At 42.4% G+C, this 12530-nt stretch overlaps 1 protein-coding gene across 3 annotated transcripts in view; it reads right to left on the bottom strand.

The window, feature by feature from the left end:
• Window positions 1–12530, bottom strand: part of LOC145423220 (protein bicaudal D homolog 2-like) — a 38309-nt gene that overhangs the window by 7839 nt on the left and 17940 nt on the right. For all 3 annotated transcript variants that reach the window (XM_080295446.1, XM_080295445.1, XM_080295444.1), the window contains exons 3-9: window positions 5618–5770; window positions 4564–4778; window positions 4235–4481; window positions 2207–2464; window positions 1862–2065; window positions 1185–1733; window positions 557–708 (exon numbers count right to left, since the gene is read on the bottom strand). In XM_080295446.1, coding sequence (XP_080151572.1) covers window positions 557–708; window positions 1185–1733; window positions 1862–2065; window positions 2207–2464; window positions 4235–4481; window positions 4564–4778; window positions 5618–5770 — 1778 coding nt within the window. The remainder of the gene's footprint in view (window positions 1–556; window positions 709–1184; window positions 1734–1861; window positions 2066–2206; window positions 2465–4234; window positions 4482–4563; window positions 4779–5617; window positions 5771–12530) is intronic.

Genomic DNA, 12530 nt, shown 5'->3' with positions numbered 1-12530 from the left:
ATGCGCAGAACCTTTGACCGGCTTCTCTTTGGAATCAGAAAAGATTAACATGCGTGTTGACCCATCTGACAGACACATACACCAAGTCACCGGTCACAAACAATGGTTATCCACATTAGGCACCTTCTGTTATTTATAGTCTGAATCTGTACAAATAGAAGGGATTTCTGGCTATGAATGAACAACACAATAGTGTACTTAAATATGTCATGTTTCAATATTAAAAATAAAGCCAACATATGGTAAACATGGATTACGTTATGACCATAATCTTATCTTCATGCTACCTGGTTATATTGTGTATGACCTTTGTGTGCTGCATGTGCGGCATTAATAAGAATGACACGTGTCTGTGTTACAGCTGTAGCATAGCAGCACAGTATGGAATTCATGCCACGACTTGCTACTGTCACAACCTCCTCTGGAGATATCAAATAAGTAAAGAATTTACCAGGTTACAATGTTATGTCAGATAAAGACTTTTGTGCTTTTGATGGCAGGATGTAGATAAAACATATTTTCTTGACCGTCATGCAGGTGCTGGCACGATTCTTACCGTGTGGCAAACATAGCCCGGAGAGAGGAAAAGGTGGCAGCGTCCTCTTTCAAAGCTTTGAGCTCATTCCTCAGTTTCATCATGGTCTCGGTCACCATTGCCTTTTCATTCTCATACTTGCTCTTCAGGTTGGCCAGAGCCACTTCAGCTGTCTGTGAGTTGGCAGAAAGAACAAAAGGGTCAAAGCACCTGGAAGAAGTTGGGGTATGCTTGCTAATTCTTTTATTATGGCGCATGATTTCAGCTGCTAATGTTCATTTTAAAAACCCTAGCTGTGCGGTTTATGAGTTATTTTCACATCTGTGTTCTAATGCACACTGTGTAGCCACATGCATACTTCAAATGGCTACCAAACAACTGCATACACACTCCGCCTCTGGGTTATGGTTCTTTTTGCTTTGTAAAGCTGTTCTCTGAATCTAACCACACAAATACTCGAGGCAGCTGTCACCATACAGCCGCTCTCTCAACCAGTGTTTGTTATAGATCTAGACTGTAAAGAATTTGCTTCAGCAGCTGAACACACCCAAAATAATTCCCCCTACCTCTATTTCTAACTTTTGTGGACAATGACAAATGTTTGTATTGAGAGTACTTTGTTTACAGACGCTCAAACAGATCAACCTACCTGCTTGTTGGCCTTGAGGACAGTGCGCAGGGTGGCAATCTGTTCCCTCTTGGTGCTGAGCAGGGATTTCAGTTTGAGGATCTCCTCCATGCAGGCTTCCTTGTCCTTGTCGGCCACAGTGCCCAGCTCCAGAGAAGCAACCCTCTGGCGTGACAGCTCGGTGGTGCGGTCCACTGCCAGCTGCAGGTGCTTAATCTGGTCTCTGATGATGGCAACCAGATTGTAGATGTTCATGGGCTCGCGTCGGTGGTCAGACACAGGAGAAGGCAGGGAGGAGATCGGGGAAGGTGCTCCATCGCTCAGGTCGGTCTTACTGGGCTCAGGGAAGAGGCCCTTGGTGAGCAGGATGGGAGAGCGGCGGCCGCGGCCTTCCGGGCTGCTACGACCACCCTTACCCTCTTTGTAGAAGTCGAGCATAACGCGGTTGGGGGTTTCGTTGTTGCACATGCAGACATGGTTGTAGAGGGTGGCCAGTTCTTCACTGAAGGTGACCAGCTCATCCTGTGCCACACTCAGACTACCCTGAGACTCGCCTGCCACGTCACTCAACTGAGAACACACCAAAAAACCCCCCAAAAAACCCTGCATTATTTCACTACAAAAAATGAAAAAGCTTTTTTAAAAATAAGGCATATATAAAAACATCAAAAATAAACATGTCTAGAGAAACACCTCACCTTGCGCAGCTCTTTCTCAAGCTTGGCTTTCTCTTCTCTCTCTGCATGGCTGGTCTTCTCCAGAGTTGTCAGGTTCTCTTTAAGTGTTGTCACATCAGTTGCCAGACGAGTGCGCTCCTCTTCGTAACGTGACTGACAGGCCTGGTATTCTGCTTTCAGGGTCTTCAGTTCCTCCTTCAGCTCTCCTGCCTCTGACACCGCAACCTAGAGAAGCAAGATCACATGCGAGTGTAAATGAAACCCAAATGCACGACATTTTTCGGACTTGACCCTATTTCGTTTTCCTGCAGGTTTCAAATTTAATTTGACATTTTGCGCTGCCTACAACGACCACGTGCCATTTACCTTGTACTTGCACTCCAGGATCTCAGGTCCGTTGATGTCAACCTCATAATAGTCTACATCTTCATGGCTATCGCGTTCTTTCTCATTATCCAAAGCAGACTGGCGCTCCTTGCTGGCTTGGAGCTTGCGGATGGCATTGAGGTTCTCTGTGAGGCGGTTGACCTTCTCCTGATGCTCTGACAGAGCACCGTTCGCCTGCTCTAGCTGTTTCTGGGAGTCCTGCAGAGTGGACATCAGGTTGACCTTCTCACGCTCCATCTGTGTAGAAATGCAGAGACACAATTAGCAAAAGGACCTCGCCCTGTAACACATGCACTTTTGCAGTTTTTGTTAACTTGCTAATCTGATGAAGGACTCATGTCTTTAAATCATGTTATATATCTGGATTGTCTATCATGTATGTATGAGAGGAATATCGCTCGCTAGGTCTGACATCAGAATCAGGATGACCTTGACAGTCTGCTGGACTCAGTTCAGCTCAGTGCTGGCAGACAGCCTGGGTGTGTCATCTTACACAAAGACGCACACAAAGTTGTGCTTTTGCAAGCACTGAGCTATTTCGGAATCTGCTCTGTAAATAATATTAAAGTATCATGCTCATCTGCATGCATAATTTATTATTTCACAATAGCTCGTGAAGATTCATTTCTAGAAGTGACTGCATGCTTTACCAGATCGGCTTGTTGTGCTCAAGAGCACTCCTTTATTTACATCAGTGGTCACATTAAAAACTTTTATGAGACACCAATGCTTGAAATAGTGTTTATGGGCAGTCAGCATAGCAGTGGCCATCCTTATCCTGCAGAATCTGTCGTAAATGCTGAATTGCCAAGGACTAATAAGTTAACTTCCAATGAGTGGACGTTTGGGATTTATCTCTAAAGGAATAAGAATAGTATGAGTTAAGACACAGGAGCAGCAGAGTTTGACTAAATGAGAAGGAATGTTTTTTGTTTCCTCTGCTCCGATTGCTGCCAGGAATCTGTGGAGTGATGTGTCAGAAGGTCTTAGTGGGCTGAATAATATGTTGTTGGGTCATATCAAACATGGGATTTTGTCACAGTCTGACAGTCTGTCTATTACAATAAACAGCACTGTGGTGGCTTCAAGTTCCCACATTAATCCAGCAACCATATTTATGTTTGATGAAGGGAGAAAAAAAAAAGACTTAGGCATCAAATCTATCCACTATCCACAGGTTGCTAGTATTTTCTGGTAACCATGGTGCCCAATCAGTTGTGGCCTTGGACTCATGGAGTGATGATCAAGCAGATGGCAGGTCCTCCGGTGCCACCACCCGCCGCCTTGGGGTCACACGGAGCAGGATATGTGTGCGCGTCTCCCTGGATTAACTTTGCTGTAAGGAGATTTAGATCCCTGCAGCAGACTGGGGCACGATACAACGCTCCGCTGTAAGATCACCTTCCGTTCAACCAAATATACACTGAGATTTCAGGTCAGCTACACCCAGTTAACACTGAAGGAGTCCATCCCCACAGCCCTCCAATAAATTCTAGTGTAAATGTGACAATTTTTAACTTGTAACTTGTAAAAATGTAAAACCATTTAAAGATGTTTATGAGTGTTTGGGAATTAATTGCATTTTATACAGACATATTCAACTTTTGCTATTTTGCCAACAAACATAAATAGAGTGAACAAAATAGGATTATTTGTAAAAAAAACAAACAAAAACAAAACAACCCAATCAAACTGAATTTCAAAAGTTGAACATTATAACTTCCAGTATTGCTGAACTATCAGATTACTTTGATCTAAGTGATGCTAATAAACTGGCAACTGTGAACAGTCATAGTTCAAAGTCTAAAAAACCACTTACATGAGCCACTAAACAGGAATTGCATGTCTTTCGTTCTAGCGTTTCCTGGTAATAATTCAGTGTGTAACAGCATAAAAATGATTCACACCCAATAAGAGAAATAAGCTGAGAAAGCATTGCTATGAAAACAGACCACCGTATATTGTATCGTGAGCAGAAAACACAAGCTCTCATGCAAAAACACAAACCTGCATCAGCTGCTGTTTGAGCTTCTGGATCTCTGAGATGTTAAGTTCGCTGAGCAGGTCATCAACAAGGCTGGGAACAGGACGGAAAAGCTCTTCTTTCTTAGGCATGGGGATCCGGTTGTCGTCAGTGATGGCATTGGCCAGTTTGATGAAGCCATTCTCATATCCGTGGAGAGCCTCGTCGTTGTTAGGTTCAGTTGCAGCATCGTCGCTGAACTTGAGACCATCCAGAGAAATGCTGAGAGGACTGAAGAAACAATGTGGAAACTGTATGTTATTAAGAGCTTCTCTTGTGAAGTGTATGAGAACCTGGTTTCTGTTCCATTTACCTGTTGTACAGAGTGTCACCAATGTTCATGTAGTGGGAAAGCTCTTTCCGCAGGGACGCCTTCAGCTCACGCTCCGTCTTAATGGTCTCCAGAGCCTCACTCAGTTGACGTTCAGCAATCTCCTTTAGACGGATGGCATCCTCTAGCTGGCTGTTAAGGAACTGAGTGTCCTCCTCTAGGCGACGGATCTCATGCTTCAAACCCTCAAACTCCACCTGGGAGGACAGGATACCACTATCACGAGTTTCAGAATCACAGAATGCATATTAGCAGCTCCAATTAAAATGAGCCATTAAGCTGTAAAATTGCTCAAGATAATGTTAGGTAAGAACACATCCATCTGATTCTCCTTTTAATTTAGATTTTAAAGGGAATTTGATTTGGGAATCCTTTTCATTCCCTAAACAGCAGTAATATCTGTATAATTCATGCCATGTCTAATGAATATATAACACTATCCAAGGGGTTAAGAAGAGGATCAAGAGCTCAGGCATAAACAGCATCATCAAGTGGAAATATCCATGCTGTAAATATAGCTGCGCTTTATGTAAAAAGAGGATTTTTTTTAGCTTTCATGGCATTTGAATAAACCCAGGAAGTGTTTTGTACCATGATAGACTCTCTGATATAGCTGCTGAGTCTTTCAAATGCTCCCACAGCAAGACATTATGGGAAAACAAGAAGAAGCTGAGGATGATTTTAATATCACACTTAAATCTGAATGTTAAAGCGCAAAGTTTTTGAGCTTGTATGTAAGAGGGCTACTAAAATCCAGCATACAGTTAATGTATGTTGACAAAGTAGGTGGTATGCCTGAAGCCACCAGTGTAATTAAGGCTAATCTTTTAAAGCATCTGCAATATAATGGAAAAATATTTTTAGTTCATTTAAATATGCCAAAGAGTGAGCTTCATGATAGCAGTGAAGGCACATTTAGTTTATTTTTGCTCTCATACCCATCCCTTTTCATTTTGCTAATATAATTCCACCTGTAACACAATTTAAATGATTCAGGCTTGTGACATGAACAGCTGCAGTGTTGCTCTCTTCTCACCTGACTTTGCTTGAGCATGGAGACCTGCTTCTGCAGTGAGATGTTCTCTTCCTCCAGTTCGGTGTAATCCTGCAGCAGACGAGACTCCCTGAACTTGTACTCCTTGATGTCATCGCGCAGCTGATTCCTCTGGAGCTCCACCATCTGGCTGCTCTGTAAAGCCAGAGGAGATAGGCAGAGAGAGAAGAAGAAGAGCTGTCAATGACCACTATTTCAATCTTCTTGGGCCAAGTGTGAGAGATGCCAAGTGACTGGATATTGTTGCTTTAGTTTAACCTTTTGTGTCACGTGGGCTCTTTAACACTTTAAGAGCGCCCATCTGGTCAAACTAAGTGTGTGTGTGTGTGTGTCTCTTTGTGTTCGAGAGGGAGGTGCCAGGTGTCTATCTGGGCAGCGGGCCACAAGTGTGCTTGCCTGCCAGTTCTGATGGCACCAAAGAGACTGAAGCCTACTTATCTCTCCTGGTGACAGCCTTTCAGTGGATAGAAAGCTCTGTAGTGGTCTAATTTTCTAAAGAGGAGTCTCATTAGGGTTGATTCCCTGTACGGAACTACAGAAGGACCATTTCCAGAACAAGAAATGGCAATGGTTATCTACATTTCATTGCAAAATTGTCTGATATACTGATATATGCTAAGTTGTGTCCCAGTAAAGCAAAATGCTGGTACAAAAGAAAAAAGAATAAACATGCAAAGAGTCATTATGTCAATAGTGTGATTGCTTAGCAATTATTGCATGATAGCATGATGTTTTCCAAATGCAGTTTGAGCCCTCTTTCTGTGTAGAAAAGGCACCATTAATTATATAAAGGGTTAGAGAGGTAAACGGCATGTCCTTCCCCCACGCCAACAAACGAAAAGCCATAAGGATCCGGTCAGCCCTGCTGAGCCACCCATGTCCTTACTAGCTTGTCTAATGCTTTTTTATTATTGCTGCTGATTCATTCCAAAGCACAAGTAACCTGGACTTAGGTGAGAAACATCACAGTTCTCAGGTGAAGTAAGTGGACACTCGCTAACAGCTGTTGGGCGCTGTGCCTTTTCAACTAAGTGAGCATGTATGCAAGTACTGGGTGGCAAAGGTTCAATCCACACACACCTGAACAGGAGAAGAATCTGCGTATATTTACATTTGTTTCTCAGAAAGACAAGAATAGCAGCCTCTACGTTTTGGATTTGCATGTGTGTTTGCGTGCTGGTATATATGTAATGCGTGTCCTTCCCTTGGCAGCGATAACCTAACAACAGAGGGACAATTAGCCTCCCAATCCCTAGCCAGGTGGCCCCTTCCTCTCATGCAGTCGTCATGTGTCCAAATCACAATCCTTGCTCTCAGATCCTTTCAGGATAAAAGGAGTCACTCCTGGGAGGTTTTCTATTTGCAGAATTTCTCATATCGGCATCATGTCAAAACTGAATTCACATCAGTGAGATTTGTAATGGAAGCAGAGTGAGGTAATAACACCTTTTAGTCCAATATGCACAGAAACCTTCAGAGAGAAATGACCTACAGGAGTCACACATCACTCATAACTGAGTACAATATCTTTATTACATAATGAAACTGTTTTAAAAGTAAACAATAATTCATCCTTCTAAAAAAAAAAAAAAAACCTATCTCAATATTATGTCTCAGGAGACTATTTCTTGTGACTCTTTTTGGAAATAGAATTTACTTGCTTACTAAAAAAAAAAATAACAAAGAAGTTACTAAATCCCCAATGATGACGAGTACACACACCCTGTCCTCTGTCTCTGTAATAATTAATCACTTTTTGCAGACCTGGGCTAAAGCTGACGTTCGAAGGTGCATTAAAATTCAACAGGGTTTTGGGCATGTCTAATGAGTGTGGGTGTTTGCTGTGCAAAAGCCCTGATGTCGGTGCATTGCTAAATAATGCATGAGCTCTGTCCTACCACTAAGCTTCTGCAGAGTGGTTCTGACTTCTGAACGAGAGCTAAATTAAAGCAAAAATAAAAAGAGCTTTGGAGAAATTCAAAATAATATTAGATTAAAAGATTCGAGTGTTTCATTAAGGCTCAGACGAGCTGTGTCAGCTGGCTTTCAGGTCACTTTCTTGTCAGGGTTATGTGCCTCAGCTGGAGGGTCAGTGCTGTTTGGTCCAAATGAATACAAGCTGCCGCTGAACCTGATTAAGATCCCACTCCATTCTGATTTAAATGCATGGCAGGGTCTTAACCTTTCACCTTGCTTCTACATCCTCTGCTACACTGAGCCCCCCAAAGACTGAGAACAGGGCAACAGCCTGGCTGTGTGACAGAAAATGTAAGTAAAGGCTGTGGTGGCCACATGTGTTCCTGCTACAAAGAACAAATAACATTTAACTGGGAGAGAGAAATGAGGCTCCCCGGGGGATGTTTTTGATAATTCACAATAATGTGGGTGTGTGTGGCTGTGAGGTGCGACATTGTGAAGGCAATTTGTGGTGCCGCCAAAGGAGAGCGGTGACAAGGCGCCGCGATCACAGGCTTAAGTGTGGTTTGTAACTGTTGTCACTACAGGTGACGTCTGGACAGCTGCCTTAAACAACAGCCGCGTACACCCCCCCAAACACACACACACACACAGACAAATGTGCCACTTTATGCAAAGTGGGTGGCAGCAAAAACACCAGGTTGTTCAGCCACGCTGCATCATTATAGCAAAGGCACGATATATTAGATATTTAAAACAGAGATGGGGTAGTGTGTGCATGTGCACAGACTACACACAGCAGAGTTGTGAACATTCAAGGTCATACAGTCAGGAGCGAGAGAGAGAGACACAGAGACGTAGAGCATCTTCCAGCTAGACAGTCTAAACTCTCTCCATTTCAAATCTCGAGCTTTCTTGTCACCAGTAAACTGCTTTTGACAGCATAGAAAGGCTGAGCCCACTTAAATCTCCCAGAGCTCGGAGCAATTTCCAAATGTGTTTTAGCCACTCTAACCTCTATTTATATGAGAAATGGTTCCATCAGCCAGTAAGCCACAGACGCAAAGTTTCCAGATTAACACAAGTGTAGATTAGGAATGTTTTAATGCTTTGTTAAAGGCCCTGCTGTGTTCTTAATAACACCAGAGAATCCAGCTTGCATTTCTGAAAAACAAAATCCATTTTTACTAGTCTCTTACCCGGGGTTTGCTTCCCTGAAAGCGTTGCCTAGACTCCCAGATGTCACAGAGCTGTATTATTTATATTACAGCACAAGCAGGCCTACTATGAATATATTTTTATCCTCTTTCTGCTCCTTCTCTTAACACACTCATTCCACTGACCTCAATTTCACTCTATATCCTCACTTTGCACATATTCATTTTTTCCCCCACAAACATACACAAAGTGCAGAGAAGCTCCCAGATGACCTGAAGCAAAGTGCACATCAGCTTAATAATATTTTATTTTTTTTACCCCCTTTCTCAGCTTCTTTTTCTGACACCACTGATCTGCATTTTGCACTAAAACTGCTGCTTTCATTTTCCAACCCTCACCTCTGCTCTTGCATCCCAGAATGCTGTAAGAGGCAGTGTGATAAACTTTAGCCCTATCATATCTTTCTATCAGATAAAACCAAGATCGGACAAGTTCAGTGATTATAAAAAGAAAATAATAAAAACTTTAAATGCCCTGCAGTCTCTAAAGTAACTCAAGGTCACGTCAGCTCATGTTTAGTCTAACTAAACTTGCAGCCAAAGCCATCTCTTAAGAAGAGACGAAGAATAAATCACAGATGAACTCAACCCCCCCAGTATAACTTCAAACACAGCAAAGGAAAAATAAAGCCTAAGGGCATCCTACTGCTGTCGACACCAAGAATGTGGGTGAAAGTAAAACTGCTTTTATCCTCCTTCCTGCTGCAACCAATTGTCATTCTCTTCATCTTACCCAGACTCCACTAGGGAGCAAAAACACAGCCAAGGTCACACTTTTCACTCAGACTGTGAAAAGCTAAAATGTGAATGGAACCTGGTGAATGAGTGGCTGGTGGTACTTAGCACAATGCGACACTGTGGAAAAGCCCACAGGGTGTACAGTGAATTAGTGTTTTTGAGGTCATTTGGATGAGAGTGCAGAAGAGTGAACAAATGTGTTTACACCCATTAGTTTAAGTGAACGTGTAGGCCAATGGGTTTGTTGTTGATTTATTAACATCCATTAATCTACCATGAAAACCCTGATTGGTGCTTGGAATTAAACCTTAAATGAAGAATGCATGTTCAAAGCTTTATGTCATAACTTGACTAAAAAAAATTCAGGCAAATTTATCTGCCATTTTTTGTCATAATCTTACTTGCCAACAAAATGTGAAGGTACCCAGATGCATCAGATGCTCCCTCAGAAAGCCTGAGTCTAGAAGAGAAGCAGCTAGCTAAAGTGATAATGTTGTTTCTCTAATTAACCCACATAATATCTGGAGGGTTTGACTAGGATGTAGATCACTTGTGACAGCACTAGTAACCATGGCTTGTGTAAAAAGATCAAGGTCAATCTGGCTTGTATCTGTCTTTGGTGTCTTCACAGCTCTTCTACTACTGATTATTTTCTGAGAACTCATTTTTTAAACCTTTTCCTAGCATATAGCCTCCCTGTCTTGTCAGTACAGCAGGACAAGAGTCGATCTGTCTTGGCATTAATGTAAGAAGAAAAAATAGGGCAGTCAACACCAACACCGCAGAGCCCTCTTTGAGTCCTATTCCATTAACCTCATGTCAGATGATAATGGCGAACAAAGAGCATCCCCTCTTGGATCGCTATACCACTCAACTCTGACCTTACAATAATCAACGTAAAACTGCAGCACAGCTGTAACATCCTGCATCAAAGGCTCCATTCTACTATTGCACCACTGAAAAGCATGCATTTTATTTTCTATTTGTTTTAGCAGAGATCTTCAACCGACTGTTCAATCTCATCTCATCAGTGCAGACACCTCCCTTTTCTTAATTCCCCACTACTCGGTCAGGTGTTTAATCCAGATAGTTAAACAGCACTTAAATTAAGGGGTGGGAGGTAGGCCGATGCTTGATGTCATTTACTGTGCCAATGAAGTGGAAAAACCAGTCATGTTTAACGTTTGAATGGCTTCCACATTATGGTAACAGATAAAACAGCACAACACCCAACTTATGAGTGAGAGAGAGATGGTTCAAGCATGTGAAATATCAAAGGACAACAATAGACCTGAAGTGAAAGCACAAGCAAGTGTGTCAACACAACATCCTGACTCATGCAAAAGAAACTGTGTACTATAAGCAATCACTGAAAGCACAATTATTCTGTGCTGGAAACACTCTACAAGACAAAAGAGCGAATAGAGTGAATTACACTGGTAACATTTTCACCCTTTTTTCTTCATCTTTGCTTGATAATTTCCTGAAAGGCATGCAACGGAGGTTCCCATTCTGTGAGGCATCGTCGGAGGCACATTCCTCTCATGACACGAGATTGAATTTAATGAAGTCATGCCTATTAGAGTGCGCCTCCCCACAATGGTACTGGCTCTTTGTGTGGATATAATCCTGTAGACTGCAGTGTAGCACTGAAATGTGTCTTATCAGTGCTTTGGGCTAACATTTGAGTCTTTGGCACGGAAGAGTGCCTGGTAGGCTTAAATGTGTGGCATGTAAACGGGCTGAAAACCAGCAACTAAAATGGCTATAAATGAACTGTTCTACAGAGAGGCAAAATCCATTTATAATGAGTGATGCTTCCACATTCATGTACTGTGATGCTTTTCTTATAGTTGAAATTGTGATTCTCATGCATTTTGTAATTCTTTAAGTGATCTTAATTCCACTCCAAATAAAACAGCTCTTCAGAGGAACCTTGCAGAATTGCAGGACTAAAAAAATAAAAGAAAATACATAAACTTCACTTTAAAACAAACACAAAGGCCTACAACCCAACTGTCAGCTGCATTCCATGAAAAAAAGAAAGAAAAATTGAGTCATTCAGTCACACTCCTTTCTCAATTTGATTAGCCATGCAGTCTGGGAAAAGCAGGACAGTCCTCAATTTTCCTTGGATTTAGTCCCATTAAGCGTCTCTCGTTCTCTAACGGATTTTAGGCCCCCTTGTCTTTCTCTCATACCATTCTTATCATCTCCAAGGGCTCTCCTCCTCCTCTCCCAGCCTACGCTTTGGGGCTAATTTGAAATCCAAGAGACAAAGGCCTCTTTCAGTCATGTCAGTCCACTCACAATGCCAGCCTCAGTGCCCAGGCTGCCTCTATTTGCCTGCCAGACACACTCCTAGCACCCACCAACGTACAGTTGGAAGGGCATCATTATCTCCCATACATGGTGTGATTTACACTCTAGACCCTTTTATCCAACCAATTAGAACTGTCCGGGGCCCATTGCTATGCAACAGAGTGTTTATAAAGGGAATGGCACCTGCAGAAAGGCCAAGGAGACCACCAGTGCAACACCAGTTACAGCTGTACATGCGACATGCAGCAAAGGCTGTATTTGCTTTTCTCTCAAAGATTCAACTAAAGATTTAAGAGGCATGTTATCAGTAATTATGTTTAAGCTGGAAACTGATGAATGAATGGAAGCTGGTGCAAGGTTTTATAAAGGGGAACTCCTCCTCTGTTACAAAAACATTTCTAGTGGGGCACATCTGTCTTCAATAACGTTCGAATTATACCAGTGTAGATGCAGAGCTGAGCAGCAGCTGACCTAATTATAGTGGAATTTAGAGCTTTCTGGAACTTAAGTCGTTGTGCGGGACATGCCATTTTTAAGTCTTTCACTAATCTGAGGAAGAAACACTGCTGACATCTGTGTCAAGCAGATGTCTACCAAAGTCTTGGGACTCAGGAGGGGAGTCCTTCACCCTCCCAATTACCAACTTGACCTGCAAAACAGCAGACTCAGCTAAATCTGCTGTGCACAAACACAACAAGATT

The sequence above is a fragment of the Astatotilapia calliptera genome, chromosome 20, assembly GCF_964374335.1.
Source record: "Astatotilapia calliptera chromosome 20, fAstCal68.1, whole genome shotgun sequence".
Taxonomy (NCBI): Eukaryota; Metazoa; Chordata; class Actinopteri; order Cichliformes; family Cichlidae; genus Astatotilapia; species Astatotilapia calliptera.
The sequence above is the reverse complement of the archived record's forward strand: the minus strand, read 5'-3'. Positions and strand labels throughout refer to the sequence as shown.